Source organism: Venturia canescens, chromosome 1, assembly GCF_019457755.1.
Source record: "Venturia canescens isolate UGA chromosome 1, ASM1945775v1, whole genome shotgun sequence".
Taxonomy (NCBI): Eukaryota; Metazoa; Arthropoda; class Insecta; order Hymenoptera; family Ichneumonidae; genus Venturia; species Venturia canescens.
Genome location: NC_057421.1, coordinates 36,661,460 through 36,688,434, shown reverse-complemented (window position 1 = coordinate 36,688,434; position 26,975 = coordinate 36,661,460). Strand labels below are relative to the sequence as shown.

General features: G+C 37.4%; 1 protein-coding gene across 3 annotated transcripts in view; it reads left to right on the top strand.

Annotated features, from left to right (window-relative positions):
• LOC122417151 (agrin-like) overlaps nt 1-26,975 on the top strand; it is a 351,440-nt gene that overhangs the window by 320,248 nt on the left and 4,217 nt on the right. Inside the window, exons 7-27 of one of the 3 annotated variants that reach the window (XM_043430457.1) lie at nt 1,629-1,844; nt 2,094-2,335; nt 8,092-8,278; nt 11,426-11,523; nt 13,431-13,560; nt 13,681-13,914; nt 14,450-14,746; nt 15,166-15,315; nt 15,650-15,910; nt 16,088-16,234; nt 16,587-16,823; nt 21,245-21,439; nt 22,062-22,226; nt 22,585-22,924; nt 23,025-23,252; nt 23,400-24,055; nt 24,234-24,645; nt 25,263-25,516; nt 25,632-25,728; nt 26,138-26,254; nt 26,440-26,614. In XM_043430457.1, the coding sequence (XP_043286392.1) occupies nt 1,629-1,844; nt 2,094-2,335; nt 8,092-8,278; nt 11,426-11,523; nt 13,431-13,560; nt 13,681-13,914; nt 14,450-14,746; nt 15,166-15,315; nt 15,650-15,910; nt 16,088-16,234; nt 16,587-16,823; nt 21,245-21,439; nt 22,062-22,226; nt 22,585-22,924; nt 23,025-23,252; nt 23,400-24,055; nt 24,234-24,645; nt 25,263-25,516; nt 25,632-25,728; nt 26,138-26,254; nt 26,440-26,614 (4,838 nt within the window). Of the gene's footprint in view, nt 1-1,628; nt 1,845-2,093; nt 2,336-8,091; nt 8,279-11,425; nt 11,524-13,430; nt 13,561-13,680; nt 13,915-14,449; nt 14,747-15,165; nt 15,316-15,649; nt 15,911-16,087; nt 16,235-16,586; nt 16,824-21,244; nt 21,440-22,052; nt 22,227-22,584; nt 22,925-23,024; nt 23,253-23,399; nt 24,056-24,233; nt 24,646-25,262; nt 25,517-25,631; nt 25,729-26,137; nt 26,255-26,439; nt 26,615-26,975 lie in introns of all 3 variants that reach the window. The other 2 variants (XM_043430448.1, XM_043430466.1) reach the window with 2 other exon arrangements.

The following is a 26,975-nucleotide window of genomic DNA, read 5'->3' as shown; positions in this document are numbered from 1 at the left end:
ATCAAAAACCTTGGAGAAATATACCTAGACATCGAAAACTATGGAGCCGTTGACCTAGACATCGAAAACCAAGGAAAAATATACCTAGACATTGAAAACTATGGAGCCGTCGACCTAGATAGTGGAATCTGGAGCCGTCGACGTAGACAGGAAGTAGAAACGTCATCCTGGGCATCGAAAAACATGAAGTCGTCAACCTAGACAACAGAAGCCATGTAGTTGTTGTCGATCTGGGCATAAAAAATCACTATTAAGTCGACCTGGATTTTGACTACCACAAACCGTCGACCTCGCCACTGAAATTTGTAAAATTAACACGAAATTTCGGACCTTGAGAAAATTCGTATATTTTCATAATCATCCTACGATAAATCTATTACCATTCGAAGTACGAAATAAAAAGCAATTCGCATTTCAATTCAATGTAAATATTATTTCCTATTTTCGTGCTGAAAAAAACTGGAGCCTGAAAAACATGGGTTATGTTATTTTACACTCGAATACGAATACTTTTTTATTTGAATGTGCTGTTTCTCTGTGGGCCATGTAATTAAACGCTGTTGGTTGATATAATCAACTGCGCATACACGAACTGTCAATCTGACAGTTGAAACTATCAAACTAAGAGCAGGACTTTAAATTCGAGATTTCAAAGCGACCAATCACAGCACGAATAAAGAGGCTTCAAGAATTCGATATTTCGATATAATTCGATACATTTCGAGCTCATGAACTTTTTATTAGAGGATACGCTGGTTACGATTACAGAGTAATGCCACGTACAATTAATGGAACCTCAAATTGATATGGTTCACTTCCAATAAATGACGCTTTTAATTACGTACGCGCATATATTCAGATTAAACTTGATGTACTGTAATTTGAGCTTCCGGTGTAAGATTATATAAGCATAAGGCTTCTACAGGGTTGGTAAAGATTTACAGAGAACATATAGCTCATCTCAAAAACAGCCAAAGCCTTGGCTATCCTTAGATGAGAGTTTAGTCGCTCCACTAGACCGTAACTTAAACTAACCCAAGAAACATCGTAGGCATCACCACCGACACAACTATGAGAGACTTGTACTGCCTCGGATAGCAATAGTGCCTCTCTTCATGAAAGGGCGCTAGCAAAGCTGTATTTCCTCGAGGAACTTGCTGCCTCAGCCAAGTAACCACAGGAAAACCACATGTCAAACTAAACACTTCTGCTTATGGTTGGATAACGAAATTCGACTTTCTTTCTTATCGCGTGATGCTTTACGAGTAATGTTTAAGACCCTCCGCAACTTATAAACTAACCTCAAATCATGGCGTCAACGATATTTTTTTAAATTTCCCGTGACTAAAATCCATGCCATTTTGAAGCTGACACTATTGCAAGAGTGCATATTTATTGAGAATTATTCAGCGTACCAAAGTGAAGATTTTTCACGTTTTCGGGGACAAGCATTTATATAAATATGTTCAGATTTCGAGACAAACATTGCTTGTATTTCATTTGGAGATTTCTCTTCTTTCAACAAGATTTATCGATGACATTATATTGCTTGTACTTAAGAAATGGTGTATACAGATTTTCATTAGTATTAATTACGAGGGTTTGCTTCGGGTACTTGATGTCTGTAGATCCTTGCGGGAACGTCGAGTGCTCGGAGCCGGAAGTTTGCCAGCTGGACTCATCTCGACAGCCCGCCTGTCGCTGCGGCGAGCAGTGTAGCCTCGAGTTTTCCCCGGTTTGCGGAAGCGACGGTAAAACTTACTCGAATGAGTGCAGCCTCCGGCAGGAAGCTTGTAGATCACGATTGCCCCTTAGGAAAATTTATCCCGGTGCTTGTAAATCCGGTGAGTATTCTCGAACTAATTGTATGTTTTTTTTTTCTATTCCTTTTGACACGTTTCTCTTAATTAACAAATATTTTGTCCTTCAAACGAGATTGACCTGCTAATTGGTTATTGCATGGTTTCCGACAAAGCCCGATGATCTAATTTTATCGAACGAATTTTCATAAGAACAATATCAACGAGCTTATTTTGTAACAGCCAAATCATTCAAAATATTTTTATTGTTTCGTAAACGTTTAATCGTTGCAGGCACAAATCCTTGTGACAGAGCACAATGCAGTACAGTCCAGCAGTGTGCCATTGATCGTTATGGAATCGCGAAATGCGAGTGTGGTTCCGAGTGCGAACCGGTTATGAGACCCGTTTGTGCGAAAGGTGGGAAGACTTATCCCTCGCTATGCGATCTCAAAAGACAGGCTTGTTCAATGAACACTACAATCGAAGTGGCCTATACCGGAAATTGTGGATCTAGAGGACCATGCTCCGAAAAAGTAAGATTAAGGGTTATTTTGTTTCCTTTATTTACATTGAACGTAATGTGTTAAGAATTTTGTGGCATACAAATTTTTACTTTTCAAACTTATCCATTCTGGCATTCCAATTGATATGACACGCTGCACTTTGGACTCGTGTATTAACGAAAATATTATTATTTTTTTTTATTGTTGGTTTTAACTTGCAGTGAAAAAACAACGAAATTATTTTTTTCAACACTATCCAAATTGATCACTTATGAAAAAAAAGTCACTGAAAATTTTTATTTAGTGGGAAAATAGTGAGTACAGATTCAGAATCAGTGAGCGATTCATTTGAATACAAGTGTCTGAGTTCAAACATGGGTGTCTTTTTTAGATACGAGTGTGTAAAAAATTTTATTTGATGATCGTATTAGAAACTCGATAAATATTTTTCACCTTTGAACGAACTTATTTGGTCATATGACACAAGTACGTTTGATCAGAACATCCGATTTGATAACAGCTCAATGCAAATGCCTCCGTTGAGATTCTGAAACATCGAAATATGTTAGTGCCTTTCAATTATGATTCGAAGCATTTTTTCTCTGTTGTGAACTTTTCGACAGCTCCATAACAATGAATCAGATCGAAAAAAAGTTTTTCATTACCAACTCTTATTGGTTGCTAGTTTTAATGCCTTGCTATATAATATTCGTAAAAGTTGAAAAAATGGTTACCGGAATAGGTCCATTATAATAAAAGATTAAGAGAGGGATTGGCAAGATTAATTGAACGTGACAGGAGTATTTCTGTCGCATCCGGCAGATCAATAGGTCAGCCGAAATTATCTACCAGCTTTATTCGCCAGAGAGTCGGAATCAGTTTTGTTAACTTTTATCGATATTCGCATGGAAAAATGTGCAAAAGAATTTGAATAAAAGTACTCGTCCACTCATCATTAAAAAGTAAGTCGCCAAATATAATAGTCTGAAGAATCAGAAGGATTTGACAGAGACTAATCCGGAGGAAGATGATCAATTTTTTCAGTGCTGTTAGACTGAACTGCGTGACTGTAGGTAAAATTGTCAGAATTCAGTGTTTCTGTTACATTTGCCAATCCAATTGAATTACCTGAATTTTCAGTTCGTCAGCACACCCGACAGACTTCTGTGTGGTGTAGCAATTAGGGGTTATCCTGCCACTCAAAAACGTTACGAAGCGAAACTCTATTAAGGGCTATGAACGGTGTAAACGTTGAAATTTTAAGTGTTTTTTGTCTATTTTTATGTATTTTGTATATAAAAATTGGTTCGATGGATTTACATAAAACTTTGTACAAATCTTTTACATACTCAGAAGACTGGAGAAAAATTTTTTTCATGGTATTTTTTTGTACAATGGTATGTTGCAAACAACACTCCTTGAATCGGCGTTGACCGCAAAACGAAAAGATTTTTTATCCCGACGACTTGATTCAAATTCCATTTTGTCAATAACAATTTTAAGAATCTCTTTGGTTTTATATCCTCAGATGTTGAATTTTTGAGATTTGCTGTCCACGCCGATTCAACACATCATTGTACAAAAAATCTCACGAAAAAAATTGAAAAGTTTTTTTTTTACAGTCTTTTGGAGAATGTAAAAAATGTGTATAAGGTCCAACCAATTTTTATTTATAGGATAAAAACACCTGACAAATGAAAGTTCTCTGTTTCGTTAATGATCAATTAGGTATTGCGATGCGAGAGGAGATGTGAACACTACTGTCACAGTAGAGCTTGAACCACGATCTCTTGAGTCTCATTGAACTGCGGGTATTATGAAAAATATCAATATCCGCACTTTTATAATCGCATGCATTTCGTGACGTGACAGGTTTTCGAGAACGTGTTGAAATTCCAGGTAATGAAAAACTGGCAATAGTAACGATCTCGCTCAAGACAAATTAATTGCAAGTCTCAATTATTTTTTTTTTTTCCACTAATGCCATCCAGGTGTATGATCACGCATATCAAAGAGTAATTTATTTTTAAAGAAAAAAATATAGCAATAATATTTATTTATTGATATTAAAAATATATCTACTAGGGTGATGTGAAAAAAATTGATATTTCTTTTTCTCTGAGCTCTAACGGAAATCGTTAGGACATAAAAAAAGTAATTTTCCCTGAATTTCACATTTAAAAAAAAAATTTAGATAGTGCTCAAGCCATTTTTTGATATTTTCTTGTTTTTTTTCTCAAAAATCGCGAAGCAAAAATTTGTTTTTTCGCTTTCATAGCAGAACGTGTTAGTGCTCCATGGAATCATAAATCTAATAAAATTTGGTTACTCTCAAAAAAAATGTTAAGGCTACCTCACATAATATGTTTCTTTTTATGCACGAAAACTTGCTAGGGCAGCGTACAATAATGACAACATGTCAAATAAAGTTGTGTTTTGCCGAATTCAAATTTTTTATTTCAAAGTCTGATATTTCACCGCAGAAAACGTTAAAATTTGGAAATTTTCCAATTTCATCATGCGTTATAAAAATTAGAAAAATATTTTGACCGAATTCTGTGAGAAAAAAATGGAGACTAATGGATGCAAAATCGCAAATATTTTTCATCAAACTTCCAAAATCAGTCTCGTAATTTTTGCGGATATAAAAAAAAATGTTAATTAACAAGACCGAAATAAATCTATTATACAAAGTTGCCATCCTGTACAAACTCAAATAGTTTGATTGTAAATAAACAGTTTTGAACTAAAAATGTTTGCCATTTTGTATTCATTAGCCTATACATTTATTTTCCATCAAAATTCAGTCAAAATATTTCACTAATTTCTATAACAAATGGGAAAACTAGAAAATTTACAAGTTATAATGTCTTCTGCATTGAAATACCAGACTTTGAATGAGTGCATTTGAATTCGACAAAATTTTGAAAAACTGTTTTTGCAAAACACTTTCACCCCTTCATTTGGAAGAACGACAAGAATTAGTTATTTGTAGCCACACGTTTTTTAACCCATAAATTTATAGCTAAATATACAGACGAAAAAGAAATAAATTATGCGAGGTAGCCTCAAAATTTTTTTTAGAGTGATAAATCTCTACAAGATTTATGATTCCATGAAGCACTAACACGTTCCGCTATGAAAGCGATAAAAAAATTTTTGTTTCGTGATTTTTGAGAAAAAAACAAGAAAATATCAAAAAGTGGCATGAGCACTATCTAAAAATTTTTTTTTAAATCCGAAATTTTGGAAAAATTACTTTTTTTTATGTACTAACGACTTCCGTTGGAGCTTCGAAAAAAAAGTATCGATTTTTTTTGCATCACCCTAATATCTACACTCTCCAGAACAATTCGCTGACATTTTGTACGTAGTTATTACAGAGTACAATTGATTATTATTCCAAGTGCACACTTATGGAATAATTGTCTACATTTGCAAAATGAATCAATGAATTATGATTATCACAATTCAACGTGTCTTTGATAACAATGGATGAGTTTTATTTTTGATTTTCTGATGAAATGCTTACTCAAGAGTTATTCATTTTTCCGGGTCAAGCATTTCGAAAATAAAATATTCCTCTTTCGAGCTTTGCTGCAGCTTGCTTCAAGAGATTTTGCTTTCGTTAAATCGAGCCTCTCGTTGTCCTCGTTCTCTCCTTGATACTCATTTATTTTTGGTCTCTCCTTGAGTTCTGTAACGATGAGATCTTTCTACCCTCCGGAAACCGTCTTTATTCTTAGCTTCGTGCAACGTCGATTCTGACCCTTTTCCCTTCCTTTCGTATCCCCTTCATTATGGAGACTTTTCTATCCTTAAAACGCCCTGGATTAATGAGTTACGGAAAAATCGAACTCGAATACAAAATGAGGACAAATCTGGTCGGTGAATCTTGAAATCATGGCACGTCTATATCTGTCGGGATATATACACTATTTTATGTATAATTGAAGGTCCATTGAGGTATCCTAGATTATTTATCATGTTATTAATACAATTATTTTAAATAAGAAATATCGAATGAGCTAAAATAAAATTCGGACATAAATACACTATAGCAATGATTTCTTTGTAATTTCATTCGTTATATAAACACGTGCTCAAAACAGGCATGATTAAGGAAGGTGGATCGCGACGATACAATGTTGCCATGCTAAACCACGTTAAAAATATAAAGAATTTCAAAATGATAAGAATTTAATGAAATTTGGTAAATGTATTCTTTAAAAATATAAAAGACAACACAATTTTTTTTAGATTTTTCTACCACATAGCTCTCGAGTAATTGAACACTAAAGTTCACGTGTACAAGCATAGAGTTTACATGCATACAGTTATACATCTCGTGCATGAGAATTTCGATTTAATGCTCAATTCTGATTATTTTGATTTCGTGATCCACCCTTCTTAAAGAAAAAAAAACAACGAAACAGAATTATCAAGCATATTCTCAGGCATCATTCATATTTCTGATGAAGTATTCCATTATGCGATTTTTATTGTCGTTAAATTTGTCGCGTCGATGGGACTCGAATTCGGAGTAGCATGAATATATTTAGGAAGCGACGTGTAAATCGCTCAACAATGACGGCAACGTCGATGGCGATGACGACGACGACGACGACATAATTTAGCAGACTCGAGGGTTTCGATAGATGTATCGAAGTGAAACGCCTGTGAGAACTTGTATTACGGGAAGATCTCTGCATGGAAGAGTGTTTGAGGGTAAATGCGTGTTCGTGACGAAAAACACGAAGAACGCAAGCGCGGAGCGAATCATGAAATGTCACTTTAATTACAGCGATTCAATGCATCGATGCTACATATCGGAATACGCCAGAGAGATCACAATTTCATTTCAAGAGTCTTCAACATACGTATGAAAAAATATCGTTTCTCATGTATAGTTAGCAGGTTTAATGTATCGGAGCGTCTCATCATCAATAACCCACCGTTGCATGATATGTTCGAGAATATATAAAACATGTCCTCCGCAAATGATTACGACGTGAATTTTTCGTTGGAATGAAAAAACAATAAACAAACGTGAATAAGCTGCATTATAATTTACCAAACTGTTTTACGATTCATCGAAGTATCGACGGATTACCAATGTAAAAATGAACTATCCCGATTGAAAATGCCGCGGTGAGGATATCGCGTACAAAAAAAAAGAAAATAACGTGGAATTAAAAACTGGTTTTTACAAGCGCTACACTCGAGTAGAATCGTATGAATCATATGATATCAAATAAAATAGAAAGTTATAGGCAAAGTGAAAATATTTACGTGTAGCTACGCTAGATTCGTCATCTATATTTCCGAACGTATCCACTTTCAACCCTTCATTGTGATTCATACGAATCAGGCACCCAGATTAATTTTTCAGAGAACTCAAAATCGCATTCATTTGACCGGAGTTATTTCTGTCGCTCGATATCCAGGAGAATGAAAAACAAATATTCTCAACTGTTAGAAATCTATCGAAATAATTTTACGTCGATTATGGTTGGTTTCATCGATCTATCGCATATTTTTTTTGGTTTCGTAAATTTGAAATTTTTTATTTTCACTCACCGTTGACCATAAGAAAATCTTTTTAACACATGTATGTGTTTGAATCTTGAAAATGTTGAAAAAAGAATTTATCACATTCTTTGGGAACGAAAATTCGCCCAAGTCGTAAGCACGTCTCACTGAGCTGTGAATTTTAGTCAGGTTTAAGACTCACGGTGCAAAAGGTCTAAAGACATATTCGTGTCCGATCTCGATGTTCTTCGCAGATCTGCCAATGGGGAGCAATTTGCGCTGAAAATGGTGACACAGCTACCTGCGAGTGTCCTACGTGCTCAGTGGAGTTTCATCCGGTCTGCGGTGATGACGGTATCAGTTACGGGAACGAGTGCAAGCTCAGGCTCGAAGCTTGTCAGCATCGTCGTGAGATACGGGTTTTGTATCAAGGGCTTTGCAGTGAGTATTAAATCGCATTTATACGATTTTCGAAGAGTTTAACTAAAAACGTACTGTTTTTTACTGAATAATAGAGGTTGCGAATTGTTTGATCCACTGGAAATACAATCGATAATCCTTGAGTTGGTTGTGAATCTACACGAGTAGACACTACCTTTCAATGGTATTAAATCATGATTAACTGTATAACTAACCCAATACGTATAATAAGCGTTCGTAAAGTTTCACAAGAGTTTCCGCATGTGCTATTGACCAAACTTTTTTTCAACAGATTTTTCATTTTTACGTTTTTCCATTGCTGTCTCCCCTCTCCCTCTTGTCCCTTTTACACGACAATTTCCATAACAAAATTTCAATTTTATATATAACGATTCATTTGAGTCTCACTACATGGGCAAAAAAAATTCTCGAGGATATCAGTGCACATGAAAACGTGGATTGAGAGAGGAAAGAAGGACAGCACCGAGCTGTATAAATGCCAGGTCAAACGAGGCTTCGAGAGTACTCGTTGTAAAAAGTCATGAAAAGTACACACACCACACATACATCGCTTGCACTCGTTAACAACCAACTTCGAAATGTTAAAAGAGGAGAAACCTTATCACACTCTGTACAATTATTAGTTTTCTTTTGATAAACATAAAGTGACATTCTTTTCATAGCCGAAGCAGGTAACAGTATTTGAAAGAGCTTCCGATAAAATGTTACTTTTAATACCGTTATTAAATGTCGTTATATTCTGTGTCCTTGGCGTGTACCATCGTATTAACTCGATTGAAAGTTTGAAATTCCTGATTTAGTCAACTGGGAAGAAAACAAATCGTATCGCATACGGTAAATATGCCAACAATTAGCTAGTCCAATCAACTCTCAACGATTTGTTTCGTAAAATCCGAAAACGTTTTCGCATCTTCTAGATTTAGTATAATATTTCACAAAAATCACTTTTCATGAGTTCCGGGAATTTCTTCCACTCATTATGGCTAATGAGCACTGTAAGACGAGCATATGCATACACACACACACACATGCAACACTATATACGTTCAGAACGGTTCCACAAGAGATACACGCTAGTGAAATAATCTTATACGACATTCACCCGATCCGCTGGGACTCGAATCATCCCCGCTAGATTATATTCTATATTAACATGATCCACATTTGGAGCGCACTGAGAAAATACCAGACTTAATATGTAACAAAAGGATTCAGGAAATCCGCAAATAGCACAAGGTAGCTTCAAATCTTTTTAAACCATGTGCGTGCTATCTTAATGAGAACATAATTATCTCTGGAAAACATCGCAATTAATTTAACGTGTAAAAATAAATGAATAGAAAATGGCGTATTCAGGATATGAGAAAGCAAAGTAATTGCTCCGAATCTATCAGTAATAAGTATAAGATCGGTCTCAAAGGAAAAGAGGTCCATGACGAAAAATATGTCAAGTCCTTGAAACGAGATTTATTCAAATAAGGAGACTCTCTATAATCTATTTTCTGCTCAGCTGTATATGATTTGTATTTCATTCCTTCTTTCTTGTTTCATTTCGCCGAGCACTCAACATTTTGACAAATTCAGTCCGAATTTGTTCGAAATAAAAAGAGATGGAACGAATTATTATATATTTTTTAGAATTTTAAAAAAGCTCGGTTGAGAAATAAACGATTACCATGCAATATCGTATCTGTCATTGCTTGACAATTGTCAAAATGGATTTTCAGCGTTTCCAATGGTGCGGACGATCAGGCGTCATTAGCTAAAAGCTTTCAACTATTCTCCACGAGTGCAAATAAAAACATTGAATACTTCATGATGAACTGTCGAGACGTGTGTGACATTTCGAGTAAATTACTCTGTAAATTAAAACGTGGATCCATGTGTATAACGATGCATGGAGACTTTCTCTCGTTCGTTCGTTTGCTGCACCAGCACCAGCACCAGCACCAGCAGTGATAGCAATAAGGTTGGGTTTTCTGAACCTCAGAGAGTGCGCGCGTTCAGCCACCGCTATGAGTTGTTACCTCGAGGCATGCATGCTGCATATGCATGTGATGCGGACCACACTACGGCTTACAAACCCAGAGCAGCGCGTCGGAACGACGTTCTACGTACTACACATAAGGGAAAAACGGTAGCGGCATCACGGGTGCGCCACTCTTGTGACTCAACACCCCTCGGCAACAATAGAACCAAACCGTCTGCTTTTAGGAATCGCAAAACTAACCTATATTTTTCCATATACAAAGGGTATTTCAAGGATTTATCGAGGAATCAAAATAATTTATCGTTGCGCATTGATGAAACGATACCAGTTAATTGGCTACTTATTTAAACGAGTGAATGGAACACAAGATAGAATATGTTTTGACAAAACCCATAGCTGTATGCATACAGTCCTCTACTTTCTATTTTTCATCGTAGTACTGCACCGGATAGAAAGTTTTATTTTCGTTAATATCTCATCAAGAATTCATCAAAGATGAAAATGGTGCGATTCCTTTTCTTCGGAATTTCACAATCAAACAAAGCCTCACAGCAAACTTTAGCGCGATTTTTGGGACACGTCGTATATAAGTTTTAAATATATATACACAGAAACACCTACTACACTGAATTCACCCTCCGGAGATTTCCGTCGGATTTCAATGAATTCTAAAGATAACTTCACGACTTCCATTCCACCTGTCTACCACCCGCTGCTCCTGTCTCGTTCTAGTTTCAAATCTTCACATTTCTCCGTCATTCTCTCGCACCCGTACCCATTCTCTCTTTCCATCCCTTCCACTGACGTAGTACCTTTGCGTTGTCAGTTATTTCCCTCTGCTTACTGCATTCTCACCCTACTGTGCACTTCCTCTTCCCTTATCAACAGTTCTATCTTTCCATTCTTTCTGTCGTCCTCCTCCCCCTCCCCACCCACCGCTCTCTCCCTCTTTCTCTTCCCCGATCTACCTTCGCTCCATACTTGAATCTGCTCATCACTTTTACATAAAACTACATCTCCTGCTCGAGTCATCAATGAGTTGCTTTCTCATCAGAAGTGAATTTTCATTTGACTCCGTGTATGTTCCACGCTTAAGGTATCTCCTATAATGAAATCGATACGACTAAAACGATAAACGGTTTATTTGTTTTTTTCAGACGGGTGCGAGAACAAGAAATGCGAGTATTATGGCGAGTGTCAAAGCGACAGTAGTGGCGAAGCGAAATGCGTTTGTCCAAGCAAGTGCGACGAGCCGGTAAGTTTTACTGCTTTTGTGGTAACTTTAGGCATATATGCCGATATACATATATAAATATTACGAAGCGTTGTTTGAGAACAACAATGGCTCGTTATCATATATTTCTACTGCCTTGAAAATATCTGCGTATGCATGTAAATGCAAATTTGAAAGTTTCCAAAATTTCGACGGTTTCGAAAGTCATTTACATATTGTACGTAGCAACTCTGTATATTCTGATACGAAGCCCTGAGCAACCCTCGATTAATATTTAAACGAGAATATTTTTTTGCGGTTCGTCATTTATTTTTCCTTCGTACATATTTTCATTCGTTGAATTCTATTGCTAATGATATTTTGCTGCAATTCTGTAAATTACAGAAAAAAACCAATCCTTTTTTACCTTCGATCTTGCTCGAGATTTTCATTGCTATGCTTTTGTGGTATTCAATATTTTTATCAAGAATGACAATTTATCTTTCTCCACTCATATCTGTCTATACTGTCAAGTCATTGGAAATTCTTCGAACGTACGAAAGAAAGACGTATATGTGGAACGAGATTGAAAGACAGGCCAATCGTGGGCGCATGTGTATTTGGAGCTTCGAACTGGAAAAAGAGCCAGATCGAAAGAATCGCCATTCACCTCTGGTAAAACGTATTTGCAGAACGTTGCAAATCCGAAATCGCCCTGCTCTTCATGTATTAACGATTGAATATACGCTTTGGTCAAACTTAAACGTCGACCTGAAAAATCTATCTCGATTATTTTTATTTTTCACGTCGCAACTATCATTTCAAAAAAGTCCAAATCCATTCGTTTTTTCCATCGTATTTGATGCTAATTCTGCCAAAACAGACTTTAAAATAAGAATCTCATTCGTAGTTGAGGTAATACACATTTATCCACATCACTCCCTTCATTCTATCGGTATATGACTGAGTCAGCTTACTTGCAATGAATGCTTATCGAGTGTAAAATAATCGAAAACTGAACCCCTCGAAGTTCCCAAAAGCTTCAGAACCCGACTGTAAAAATTATGTCTGGTGCTCATTCCTGATCGAGCACGATAAGAAACCTGAAATACTGAAATTCCTGAATCAACTGATAGAACCGAATTCTAAAGAAATGATCTGCTCACTTCCGCATAATCATTGATTAAAGTCACATTTTATTACACTCGCTGGGATAGCAAGTGCAATACAGCAACGTTCCTCCCTTTTGATCTACTCTTTCGAAATGTATGCGGTGCAAAATCATAAAAAAAATGTTTGCTCAATAACTTTCAAAGCAGTTTTTACGTAAGGGTAAACGGTGAGAAAAGCAGCAGCTGACTACATTTTTCGCTTCTCGAATTCGTCGATCCTTATAGATTTTCAATACCATATAGACGGTATTCTCGTCGTTGTCAGCATTTTCATCGAATTCCTTCAACTTTGTTGAGGGAAAACCCGTTGTTTGATCTCTTTTCTGTTACCCCTCAGAATTCTATTACTATAGAATTTCATATTCCTGTATCTTTCTGATTTTGGCAATAAAGAAACGATGACCTAGACATCCGGGTCAACAAACAAAATCTCTCACAGATTTCAGCGATTCTAACCTAATATCGTATGCAGTTTTTGCATTTTTTTCTTTCATCGTTCACAAAATGTGTAAAGGCAGAAATGACAAATACCAAGCGTTTAAAGCAACATTAAATTTCATTAATAACGGACATTCAGAAAACGGAATTTATCCTTTCACGATTCAAATTTCAAAATTTGTCAAAATTTTCTTTATACTTAAATAGTGTCATCAAAATAAATTTAAACAATAAAGCTGATTATTGAACATTGATATAATTATAATCCATATAATTCTTATTATCATAGTTGATTCGGTTACGTGGCTTTTCCTTATTTGTTTAATTTCCATTTTTCAGACAACGGACAATGAAGCCGATACAAAAGTATGCGGTACCGATGGTGTCACTTACGTCAGTGAGTGTGCCATGAAGAAAGCCTCTTGCGCTTCCCAAACGCACATTGCAGTTAATTACAGAGGTGACTGTGGTAAGTTGATTAGAAAAAAGACACATTTGATTCTTTCTGAAAAGTTGTTAGCAAATAATACTTTTGTAGAAATGGTGACGAAATTATAATTATTTACTTGATCGATTTCTCTCGTGGTAGAATTATGCTCGAACGTCGATTGCGAGAATGGTGCACGTTGCGTAGCAGGCAACTGCATATGCCCAGAGAGTTGTCCGGAATCCACAACTGAGATGGCATGTGGAAGTGACGCGAAAACTTATCGATCCGAGTGCGAGTTACAACGCGCAGCTTGCGAAAGAGATCCAAAACTTCCGCCTCTCCATGTTATTTTCTACGGCGAATGCGGAGAGAAAATTGCCGTCGCTGCAATGAGTAAGTTTCACGAAGACGTGTTTCCTCTCTCTCTCTCTCTCTCTCTCTCTCTCTCTCTCTCTCTCTCATCCGCTTTATCAAATTCTGAAGTAGAATTCACCACGCGAAAATCATACTTTCGAGTGCTATTGATTCAGCAAAATTCCGTTGATTTAGTACACAATCAAATAGGATCCTAGAACGCTGATCGAATGAAGTAATTCATATTGATGCAATGCTCATACTTCAGATGAATATTTTTAACGATGAAAAAAAAACTCCAAATTTAATATATATTTTACAACGATGTCAATTATCTTTTAAATATTGCGCATGATTCGCATATATAATATTAAAAGATCTACCAAAACATATAAAGCCTAACGAGTGAACAATGAAGCCAAGATCCAGATCCATATGGGTTTCATGGGTTCTTGGCGCACGTGATGCGAAATGCCTCGTTAACTTCGAGACACGGGCCAAAGCTTAGCACTAACCTGTGATCATCACGGAAGCACTAACCCATTAACAACCGGCACATTTCGCTTCATCACAGCGACCATGTCTACACCAACGATAACACGACTACCAACGACGATAGCCGAGGTTACAGTTACGCAGGAGCGTGAAGCCTGTAAGGACATCCATTGTGACTTTGAAGCGACCTGCGAGCTAGGACCGGACAAATTTCCGAGATGTAGCTGCAAGTTTGATTGTGGCTCGGTATTACCTGAGAACGCTATACCCGTTTGTGGAAGCGATCTCAAAACGTATCCATCGATTTGCGCAATGAAGATGGAAGCCTGTCAGAGACAGCAAGAACTCCGGCTCAGACCCTTGGACCTCTGTCAAGGTTCGATGGACTTTGCAGAATATCGAATACTTCTATGATCCTAAACATCAACAAAATCCTTCCTGCCCATAAATTGCTTGCTTTCTTTGTATTATATTCGTCAAAACGACTAATCGAGATTCAATTGTCGAAAAAATAATGGTTTTCAACAATTGATTGAAAAAATCAAATCGTCCGAATGAACAGTGAATAACGAGTGGTCTTCGAAATTCAGGTCTCGATGGAATCAGAAAAATCCTATTAATACGTGACCCAAACTTCTTTATCGTTTTTTTTCTTCCTCTCACGCTAATCGCTGATTTACACTGCATGATAACTTGGCCCGTGATCATTATATTATGCATTATTATCTTCAGCTCAGCTAATCGTTCACTGTCGCTTTAACTTGTGCCCAATCTGAATAAATATCTCTGTAATAGGCATGGAAGTTAAACCGTGCAACGGTGATACACCGTTAACTGATGCCGATGGCAAGGAATACGATTGTGGAAGTGGACCCAACAGAAAAGATTGTCCTAGTAATTCCTACTGTCATCAAACACCACGCTTTGCTCGATGCTGTAAAAAAGGTGGGTTAATTGTGGCAAACGAGGCACAATTAAAACAATTATCTCAAATCATCCAGCAAGCTTTGTTGCCTATGCTGACACCCGACATCCACTATTAATAAGCACTTTTTGTATGAAAAAAAAATTCTCTCCACGGTAATCGTGCTAAATGGAAATATTGTCTTTTCAAATTTCTGTAAGGTTTCACCGCGATCGTTGTGATATAATCCCGTGAGATATATGCAAGTTCTCACAGTAAATTAACCGGAATGTTAACTTTTGAACGCTCCTGTTGCAAGACTGGTATACCTCAACGTGTGATTTACAACTCCCCATGATTGTTGTTACTTTGCAGTTCAGGGAATCCAAGTGGTGAAGTGTATCGACTCATGGCATGGTTGTTGTCCCGACGGTAAGTCTCCCGCTCTGGGACCAGACGGCGCGGGTTGTCCGAGCGTATGCAACTGCAATCGGTTGGGCAGCGTGTCAGACACTTGCAATCCCGAGACGGGACAATGCGAGTGTAAACCAGGAGTTGGTGGTCTCAAGTGCAATCATTGTATGCCTGGATATTGGGGTCTCCCCAAAATCAGCAAAGGTCATCAAGGATGCATACGTGAGTCGAGAATTGATTAAAAGTTTTCGGAGCATGGAAATGTGGTGGCTGGAAAATAACTACACCAAGCAATCAAATTAACCTAGAAATAACGTTCTAGGGCCGGTCCCTTGTGAATTTCACTCGTTAAATCCTAGAAAATCTTAACTAAAACATTAACATTCATATTTTCTACAGCCTGTGGTTGTTCACTGTTCGGTTCGGTGAGGGAAGACTGCGAACAGATGACTGGTCGATGTGTTTGTAAACCAGAAACCAAAGGGCATAAGTGCACCATTTGCAGTGATCATAATAAAATGCTGACACCTACAGGATGCTATTCAGGTAACAGAGCGAAATCGGAATAGACAGAACGTTACCGAATCAATATATGGGCGATGAATCAGAGTCCCCGTATGTGTAACAGTTCATTCGTGTCCGTTTGTGTAACAGTTCAACGAGCATAAACATTGGAGGAGGAAATTTGTAATAGATCTCGATGAAAACGAGAAAATCTTTAAAATAACTGTTCTGAATAATTTACCAACAATTTATTTTGTAATTTTTTCTACATTACCCTGTTCCGAACTGATATTTTTTGGGCTCCCGAAATAGAGTTACAGTCATTGATAAACAATCATCAAATATGTTAATAGAAAAAGTGTGAAAAATGAGTAACGCATTGTTCTGTTTTCAGCTGACACGAGCCCCACGATACCAACTACTTGCAATGATTTGGAATGTTACTCGGGTGGTAATTGTTCTGAGATCGGTGGTCCTCATTGCGTCTGTCCATCAGCCTGTCCAACAGATTTGCCTTCAGTGCCAGTCTGTGGCAGCGATGGGCAGACGTACGATAACGAATGCGAGCTACGGCTATACGCCTGTCGTCATCAAACTGACGTCGTAACACAGGCCTTTGGTCATTGCATAGGTGGGTTTACCGAGCGTGCGCCGTACATGCCACCTTATATATTGCATTATTAAAAAAACGATACGAAAATGAGCCATTTTTTAAGAGCATATGATAAATACGAGCACATATTTGATTATTTCAATTGACTCTTGAAGTCATTGACGAAGAAATTATCTATGCCCTATTCGAGAAGAGTACGTTCCAGAGCGTATCAAGAAAATAATAACAACGTAATTAATCATAACGTACTAATCGGACTAACCTGGTAGATGAAATCTCAGGCCTACGTATTCATCTATAAATAATATATACATATAACCTCCTTGATACATAATTTAGGAACGTAATGCATTTTGGTCTCTTGTAGCTTGTCTTCGGAATAGAAATTGTTAACGTGATCGTTGTAACCGAGGTTTAAGAAAAGCATTAAAAGAAAATATTATTATAAACTTTAAAGAGGAGAAAAATCACGAGTTCGATTTGCGTGTACATTTATCGACCTTTGGTGGGTATTTTCCAAAAAAAAAAAAAAACAAGAACTCTACGACGTTATTATTGTATCTAATCAGTTATTCTAATAAAACTCTTAAAGTTTTTACTTGATATATCATACACACGTTCGTTGTTCCGCATGATACTTCTTTGTGTGTTTCACTATCCCTCAATGAATATTCATAACTTGTGAATACTCATATGACGCACATCTAGTGAACAATAATTTTCTAATAACTTTCTATCATCATGTTAGAAGTCTTCTGTGAAATTTCAGTTTTCATAATATCAAAATGAAACTTGCTGGGACTTAATCAGAATAATTTTTTTACGCAGATACTCAAATAATTACGATAAATTTATTGTTATCAAAATTTGAACTCTTACTCTCTCGCGGGATTCTTTTGGTTAGTTTTTTTTTCTCTTATTGAAAATACTTTTATCAGTATTCATACGCATGAATAATCAGTGCAGTTCTACTAAACGAATGATGGTCGATAAGATAACGCAAAAGTAGAGTAATTTCACCTTGCCGAAGTACAGGGGATTGGAGAGATGAAGGAAAAGCCGCCGTCGTCTTTAAGGATAGCGCATAAGGTCGTAGGTAAATCGTTCAAAATTCATGACGTTAACTCGAGGAACTCAGTCCTCAAAGGGAAAAAGCTTTAAGGAAATTACCAAGCCTTTATAAGCTCCGATGTTGCTTCTCAATGATGGTGGGTCTCTTCTCCGTTGACTTCTGATGTCAGCATTTCGTAACTCTGTCGATAATATAAAAAGAACGAAAATTGAAGACATTGATAAGCTCTCTGGCAGAGAGCAAAGATGTTTTTTAAATATTTCTTTCTAAGGTTTGGTAGAACTAGAAGACCTAGCTTGACACTAAATCATTCATTTTTCTCAGAGTGAGTAGTTAACATTCACTCTGGATTGAAATGCACGTAAAGGTTCCAAAGTATTTATAACTTAAGCGGTTAGCAATTGTTGCAAATTTGTGACATCATAGCCCAAAAAAAAGCGACTCGTGTACCCGGATGTACATAATGAATAAATGCACAACTAAGTGGTATTCTTCGATCGCACAAAGAGAGGCAAATCAAGAGGAAAGAAGGGAAATAAATTGCTATTCAGAGGGCAAAAGTGGGTTCGCAATAAATTCACCAGTAAAATTACGTCGCGTCGTGACTTCTGTGTACACGTTGACCGATTAGCCAATTGTCGTCCTGAAAAGTTTACTCCTCTTTCGTTAACTTCGCCGAAGTTACAAAACGGCTGGTAAAGAAGAATAAGAAAGAAAAAGAAACAACCCACCAAAACGTAGAAAATCACTTTGGTATACTTCGTCTCGTTGAAAGTCTAGCAGTACAAGAGTAAGAAGAGAAACGGAGACGGAAAGTCGTCGAGTCTATGCTACGAAACATCAGCTCCGATGGAATCTATTAAACTCTACGAATGTACGCTACATGCGGCCATACCGTATTTTCGATGGCGAAAGCGACAGAGGGTTCAACAGCCGCTTCTTGCCTCTCTCTCTCTCTCTCCCTCCCTGTTCCTCTCGTTCTTTCGAGGGCCCACAGGGGCTTCAAGTCAATCTTTTAAAAACTTTTGCCTACGAAAGACTTTTCGACCGAGCCACGGCCTTCTGCAAGTTAATCGCAAATTACATTACCCCGAGGGCGGTTTTCCCAGAGGGTTGGGAAAAAAAAGGAAAATCTGCCACCGGCGACACAAAACTATACGGGACTCTATGAGAAAATCCCAGCTTTGCCAAGAGACACGCGAAATAAGATGATTCGAGTTGAAAGTTTCGTATTTTTCTTGACTCCAAACCAGAAGGGACACAACGGTGGACTTTTGGGCCCCCGGTCGTGCATGTTGACCTCGAAGGAAAATTGAAAGAACCAGACGAAATGCAAATATTTCAACCGAGTTCCGTGGCCAGGACGGACCATGCAATTACGAAATCCTCGTAAACTTTATCGGAGTTTAACGGGTTTAAGTTTCATGCAAAGGTGACATCGTTTCAATTAAAGAATGAGTTTCCATAAAAATGAGGAAAACTATGTAAAGCGGAAGTTGATATTATAAGCGTGATCGGTAATTGGCAACTAATAATTTTAATGGGTTTTTTTTTAACAAATAATTCTTGATAACGGATAAATTTCCATGCGTGTCTGCAAAAAATCAAACTTAGTGAAAGACTACTCGATCAAAAAAATCTCAACCGAATGCCAGTTCGTTGACAGGAGGAAAAAAATTGAATTTCAATGAGTGTAAATGAATCTCAAGTTTGTTCTCATTTCCAATCTCACCCTCATTAATCGTAATTTAAACTTTTTATAAAATTTCGCAAACAAAGTTGAATCGTTTTTTGACGAATTGAATAAATAAAGGGGCGTTAAAGGTGAGTAAGGTTAGACCCTTTTTCGAGAAACAATGTCTAAAATTTGATATTTCGGATGATGGAGATTCGATTTTTGCTGACATTTTCAAGACCGATTCATCACTAGGTAACTAAAATGATTGGAAGCTGACAAATGATCTAAACAATTTCACTCAATTGAACCTTCCCACCAACTATTTTTTCCTCTAATCGTCTGCAGAGCATTCATAAACAAGAAGCTTTTATATAGAAAAGATGGCCAACAACTGCGCGGTAGGAACTAGCGAGTGGTAGAGCTAGAGTTATATATGGATGAAGCAGAGTGGAGAAAGCCGGTACTGACTTATCGCAAGATTTTGGCCATTCTTCAGCACTTCGCAGTGTGTAAATAATGCATGACGTAATTTGTGAAAGAGAGACGAGGAAAATAGGGGATGAACCGTTTGGGGTGAAGAGGAAAAACTTTTCAGAGGCGCAGGTCCGTCGCGGTTCGTGGGGCTGTTAAACTATACATAAGTACACATATATACAGCAGCCATTTTGTCGCGGAGCAGGGAGAGCTCGAAGAAAAAAAAACGTTTTTTCCTTTCAAAAAGTAGAGAGAAAGAGATCTAACGGCCGGTATATTCCTGGTATCGTTTGATCTCGTGACGACCGAGCAAGTATATCATAATGACGGTACGATGAACCAAAGAAAAAGAACCCGGAACGACGACATCAAACGTATCACTGGTATTGCGAATAGAGTGTGAATGTTTTTGCTTTTTACCCTCGAGGAATTGACACAGATGTCGAAATCAATTTTCTTGAGAATCTTCTTTGAGCTTTCGTCCTTCTGATCTGGTTTTTTCCAATTCCTGTCCAGTATGGTTACAATTCGTCTGCTTCAAATTCCGGTAAGGATTCCTGGTACAAAAAGCAAAAGTCTCTTCTTCAGCCCGTGGTATACACTCTCAGATGGATTACTTTGAATCTTGCAAACAGATAGATCCCTATACCATTGATTCAACTGGCTTTCTATACGCCTCTCACCAGAAACGGCATAATGAATAAAGCTGACAAAAGCATCGAAACTCAATGGATTGTATTCATATATTTCGATAGGGCTCAATAATGCTCAATCGTAAATGAACCATTCGTCCATGACTGCAGTGGAAGCACCCAGTCACTAGAACACGTTCGTTGAATTAGATGTATCCAAAGAATTGAGAAAATAATTAAATGAATGTCATGTTGAATCCAAACAGAGTAGAAAACCGTTTCGTTCCCATATGAAATGTCACGTTTGTTCGGTAGATAAAAGATTGTAGGAAAAAGTATGTGGGTATTATGATTTAACGATTAATACGTTATGCACTACGAATCCAGTTTAAAAAATTCCAACATTCATGCCAACTCAATTGCATTTCTCGATTCTGCCAGCTTTGAAACTGACAATGTACCGTCGGTACCGTCGGTACACGTGGTCAATGTCAGTACAATGATCTGTGAATTGCTGAAACGTTAGAAAATATGAAAAATTGAACGTTAAGAAATTGATAAATACCAAGAAAAACGCTTACAGACGATTCTACGGTTAACACGGATTTCCCAGTAAAGAGATTCACCGCGGTTCAGTATACTCAGCCAGCCGCAGCTATATCACCATTATCTAAATCAACGAGGCATCTTTTGGGTCCTGAACCCGATCCACGTTACTATTACACCCATCGTGCACAACAAGAAACCATTACCATCGATCGTGATAATCTCAAGCACGGTAATAACACCATCGAACATAATCAAAGCACGTATAATCGATCAATTCATTAATCGATTCAATATTCGGTTAGAAAACTTCGTTATTTTCATGTCACCGCAGTCCAACATTCAACATCTTCATGAATTATTGAACTTTCGAAAGCTTTCATTTCCTTCAGAGCGGTTAATTCAATTCAAAGGAGAATATTGTTCGTACTCATTGAATGAAATCCGACATTCAGTAGTAGTTTAGTATGGTTTAATGAACCTTCCAATCTAATTTTTCAAGTGGAGTTGCCCGAGCAAACAAGTGGTCGATATTTCGACCAAACCTGTTCTTTAAAGATTAAAGAAGAAAATCGAAATTCAAATAAATAAGAATTTGGAAGAATTATTCAACGGAATGATTATAGTGCATTGATTGATAAACTCGAATAAGTTGAATCGATTAGTTGAGATTGTGTTTCGCATACTGGATCATTCGCATCTATAGATTGTGTTCATGTAAAACTCATGATGATTAACGGATGCGCAACTGAATAATCGTAGATTGTGATGAAAATGACTATTAAATCGATAAGATCATAGTTTTCATTGTACAAAGTCGTTTTATTGTATCTCCTGCATCGCAGGAATAGCAGCAGCTTCGCGACCAACCCCCGCTACCATACGGGTTGTCACAGCACTTCTCGGTGATTTGTGTAACGAGGACAAAGATTGCACTATACAAAATAGCGAATGTATCAACGGTGGATGTATATGTTCCGAGGGATTCGCCGAGACAAGCGACAGACAAGAATGTTTCGGTAAATATTGTCACGAAATTTCTCCTCCACTGAACAACGTATCAAGGATGATAGAAAATTGGAGTCTCGAATATTTTCCCGTCCATCATACAAATTGACTGGGAGTAAAGAAATATTGACATTCTGAGATGCAGAATTTAATATACCATGATAAAGCTGTGTGCTCACAAAACGACGATAAAGCCATGAAACGACCTAAGATTTTTCATTCGGCAGCTAGAGGAAATAGCTGAAGGAAAAGTTTTCTTAATCGCCCCAGAATAATTGAAACATAAAGTTTTTACAAAGTTCCTCTTTTTTAATCAATTTCACAAGATCATATGACGTTTTGAACATTAACATTTATTTCGTTTTTTAGCAAATTACGATTCGGTGACACCGATCGAGGAATTCAAAGCGTGCCTCTCTTACCCGTGTCACAAGTCGTCGACCTGTATCGATTTGCCAAGTTCGACTTTCGCCTGCATATGTCGACCGAATTATACGGGGCTCCTTTGCGACGAGGAAATAAACAAGAGAGACTACGAGGTACCTTCATTCGATGGAAAGAGTTACGTTCGTATGTCTCGACTGAAAGCTTATCACAAATTCAACATCGAAGTTGAATTCAAAACGTACGCGGACAACGGAATTATTCTGTATAATCAACAGAAGAACGATGGAACAGGGGATTTCGTATCGCTTGCCATAATCGATGGGTCAGTCTTCAAAATAAAAAGAAAAAAATTCGATTTCGCAATTAATGGGAAGAAACATTGGTAATGTTTTGCTAAAATCGTCGCATTATTTTTCTATCAGATTCGTCCAGTTCCGATACAATCTTGGAAATGGTCCAGTTATTTTAACGTCACCAGAAAAAGTGACGATGAAAAATTATCATCGGATCGTTGCGAAAAGATATCATAAAGACGGAGTTTTAATATTTAACGACGGTGACGACATTGCCGGTCAAAGTCAGGGAATGCTGAAATCGTTGGATCTCAATCAGGACACATTTATTGGAAATGTACCTACTAATTACACCAGGTTTGTCGATTATATGTGGTGCTGATAACAACAAACAACTTCTAATTGCAGGGAAAAATGGTGCACCGTGCACGGAGGATGATGATATTATTCGAACGTAAAAACGTTGTGAAACAATAAACGAATCCAAGACCAATTTATTTTCAGACTGTACGAGAATATCGGGACCAGTCACGGTTTTCTCGGTTGTATTCGAAAGTTGAAGATCGACCGAGTCACGGTGGACCTTCACATGGGAAAACACAAAGAAATTCTTGAGACTTACAGAATCAGAGAATGTAATGACAACGCATGCGCAGCTCTACCATGTCAAAACGGAGCCACATGTTCGCCGATTTTCGAAGATGATTTGTGCAATGGACGTGAGTGTAAAATTAGCCCACTGAGAGTCAAGGGCAAAAGAAAAGGGACCAATAATAATGGTAAACATAAAATTGGAGGGATGAATATCGTAAGATGCAAAGGTCCACATTGTACGACGTATGAACAAAAACATAAAAGATCGAAGAAAAAGAATACGACGATGTCATCAAAGTTACGATGCACCGGTTCAAATTGCGATTATGAGTATGAGCTTGATTATGAATCTGGCTATGACAGTGATAATTACGCGGTTACTAAGTACGAACCACCTGAATACAAGTGCATCTGTCCACCTCAATATACCGGAAAAAATTGCGAGGAATCGTTGGACCCTTGCATGGATAATGCCTGTCAAGGTGGTGCAACCTGCGACATTTTGCCACAAGGTGGCTATGTTTGCAAGTGTCCACCTGGCAGAGCAGGTGAACATTGCGAAATTCGTAAGTATTCTACTACTACTCCATCGAAATTTCATCAAAAATCGAAACTTCGAGACTTTTAACGATGAATAATCTCACCATTGTTGATGACTTTTGTAATGAAATGTCATTAGTGGTCAGACCTACGTTTGCTTTGATGAACAACAAAATACAGTAAATATCCATCTCTAATTTGCAGTGGATTCTGAGCTGACCGAGTTACTTGTTCCCGAATTAACCGGTGATGGTTTCCTCGAGTTACCCTGCCTCGACGGCGTGGCAAAAGCTTTTTCCATCGAACTATGGTTTTTGAGTCGTTCCAATGACGGACTGTTACTGTATAATGGGCAATTGAGCAGCGGTCGAGGTGATTTTATAAGCTTAAATATGGTACGAGGTAAATTGGAATTCCGATTCAACCTTGGCAGTGGCATAGCCAATATATCATCCCCCGATACGGTAACTCTCGATACGTGGCATTGCGTTAGAATAAGCAGATTGGGCCGGGAGGGTCTATTGCAATTGGACGACGGTACGATTGCTCGAGGATTTTCAGGGAATCCACTCACAGAGCTTAATCTAGAAATGCCACTCTACATTGGAGGTGTCAAGTGAGTCTTTACAGTTTTCTATTTTCCTATTTATTCCTCCACCCCATTATACACCATTTTTTCGCTTCTATGATTCCATAATTCATCTTCTTGTACACCATAGTTTCGAGTTGTCTTTATTACATTTTCGGTTAATCTATCAAATAGAGTGAAGTGATTTATATAAATTATTACGAGATCCTTTACGAGTCCCATATTAATCAGATGCCATTTTTATGCAGTTGCAATCAAATGCGTCGTTCAAAACAGCGGCAACTTTTGTTCGAGCGTTCAAATTCAATGCGATGCAAATTAAATTAGCTAGGAAAGAATGAATCTGCCGATTTTTTGTCTGAGATTTACGTACCCTCACTCCTGTAGGTTTCGAACTCTCATTAATTTGAAGGGAAATTCGACTGTTTCGTTCCTAAACCTCATAACCATCGATTCATCATAGCACTATGCTATCGTTTGCTTAACAGGAAATTCCCTCATTCCCGAAGCTCCATAGTCAGATTCCGTTACGTTTCAATTGTCAAATTTCATATACATATCCATTAAACGTTATTCCAAATATAAATTTCAAGTGGGACTCGACTCGACGACTGTAATTTATCAAAACGATTTTTTCGAAACAGACATTGGAGAGAAGTTCATCGTTTAGCTGGTGCCTGGACTGGATTGGATGGTGCTGTACAACGATTGATGGTCAACGGGAAGACGTATCAAAATCTTGCAGTAAACGTGACCCAACACAATACTGAGATTTACGATGGTTTACCCTGTCCTAGCAATGAGAATCCATGTCACAACGGTGGCGTTTGTCTGCCACTATTGAATAGCTATCTCTGCAAGTGTGCCAGCAGTTACAACGGCCTTCATTGCGAGTTCTGTAAGCATTTCGTTCATCATTCTCTTATTGCATATTCAATGATCAAACAATACCGCCATTTAAAATGGTATTTATCGCATTTTTATGATTTTTTTTGTTATTGAATCAAACTCAGTTATGGGCTACGATGTTTCTGGTGGAGAAATATCCGAGAGACCAGTACGATTCGATGGTGACAATTATTTACAGTTCAAACATCGATTTGGCAGAAGGTACGTCCTCTTTCAATTATAAATTCCTTCTCGCAATTAGTATTTATTCAATAGTTCCTAGTGAATGAACGAGTTGCACTCAAAAGCCAAATGTCAAACCATTGTTTACCTCTGATTTTAGTTTCTTTTTTAGAATTTTCTCGCGTTATATATAGTTAAACGTTATTATACACACGCAATTAGGGAATGGTTGTTTGGTGAAAACCATCAAAACAAGATATTGAATCAAACTTTCTAATTCTAATAGTTACCGTTTTCAGCTTCGGAAAATAACGTGTATACACGTTGAATATGATCAACATATTCGAATCTAAAACTGTAACATGCAATTGATTTTCCCTTAAATTTGATTCCTTAAAAAAAAGTAGTTACTAATTTATTTCACTATATTTCAATTACTTTTCTATAGTGCTAACACTACCCTTGCTACTAACACTACCCTCTCTGAGTACGTTGACGAGACCTACCCCGACTACGACTTCGAGGAAGATCTCGACTTCGAGTATGAAAATTATGACTACGCTGAGTAAGTTACTAACGAAATTTGACTGTTTTTTTTTTTTTTTTTACTTTTTCAAAGTAACTCATACATTAGAAGATCTCCCGTTCCCTTAGAAAATCATCGCTGCGTGTAATTTTTTATAAAGTTATTGAAACTTTTATCACTATTAAGATATATCATCGAACAATTGTTTCCGTTCATCCGTATAGACGCAGAGGACAACAATCGAACAAATTTGAACTAAGAATACGTACGACTCACCCCGAAGGTTTAATAGCCTGGATGGGTAGGGGAAAAGTCGAACATCTCGTACTATCGTTGCACGAGGGCCATGTGGTTCTCACCTATAAAAGCAAAAGTGAACAGATCTCATTAAAAAGCAGGGTGAGTCCTGATTCATTGAATATTTCACGAATCCCTTCGATTTCGGGTGATACCAATCATAAAAATCCTCTAAAAATTAGGCAACAATTATCATTTGATTTATTACTCGATACGATAATTTTCCAAGCTCTATCGTTTATTTTGTTACAATTATTTTCAATATTTTTCTTTGGAAGTGTCGTTACAAAAACGTTACTTAGCTACTTACCGGGAACGTGAAACGTGATTCAAAAATATAGTGATGACTCGACAGAATATATAATTGCCGTCAAATGTTTAAGAGAGAAGTCTTCATTGTTGCGTCAAAAAGTCATTATTACTTTCCATACGCTTGTTTGTTACATGTCCCAACTTTAATAAG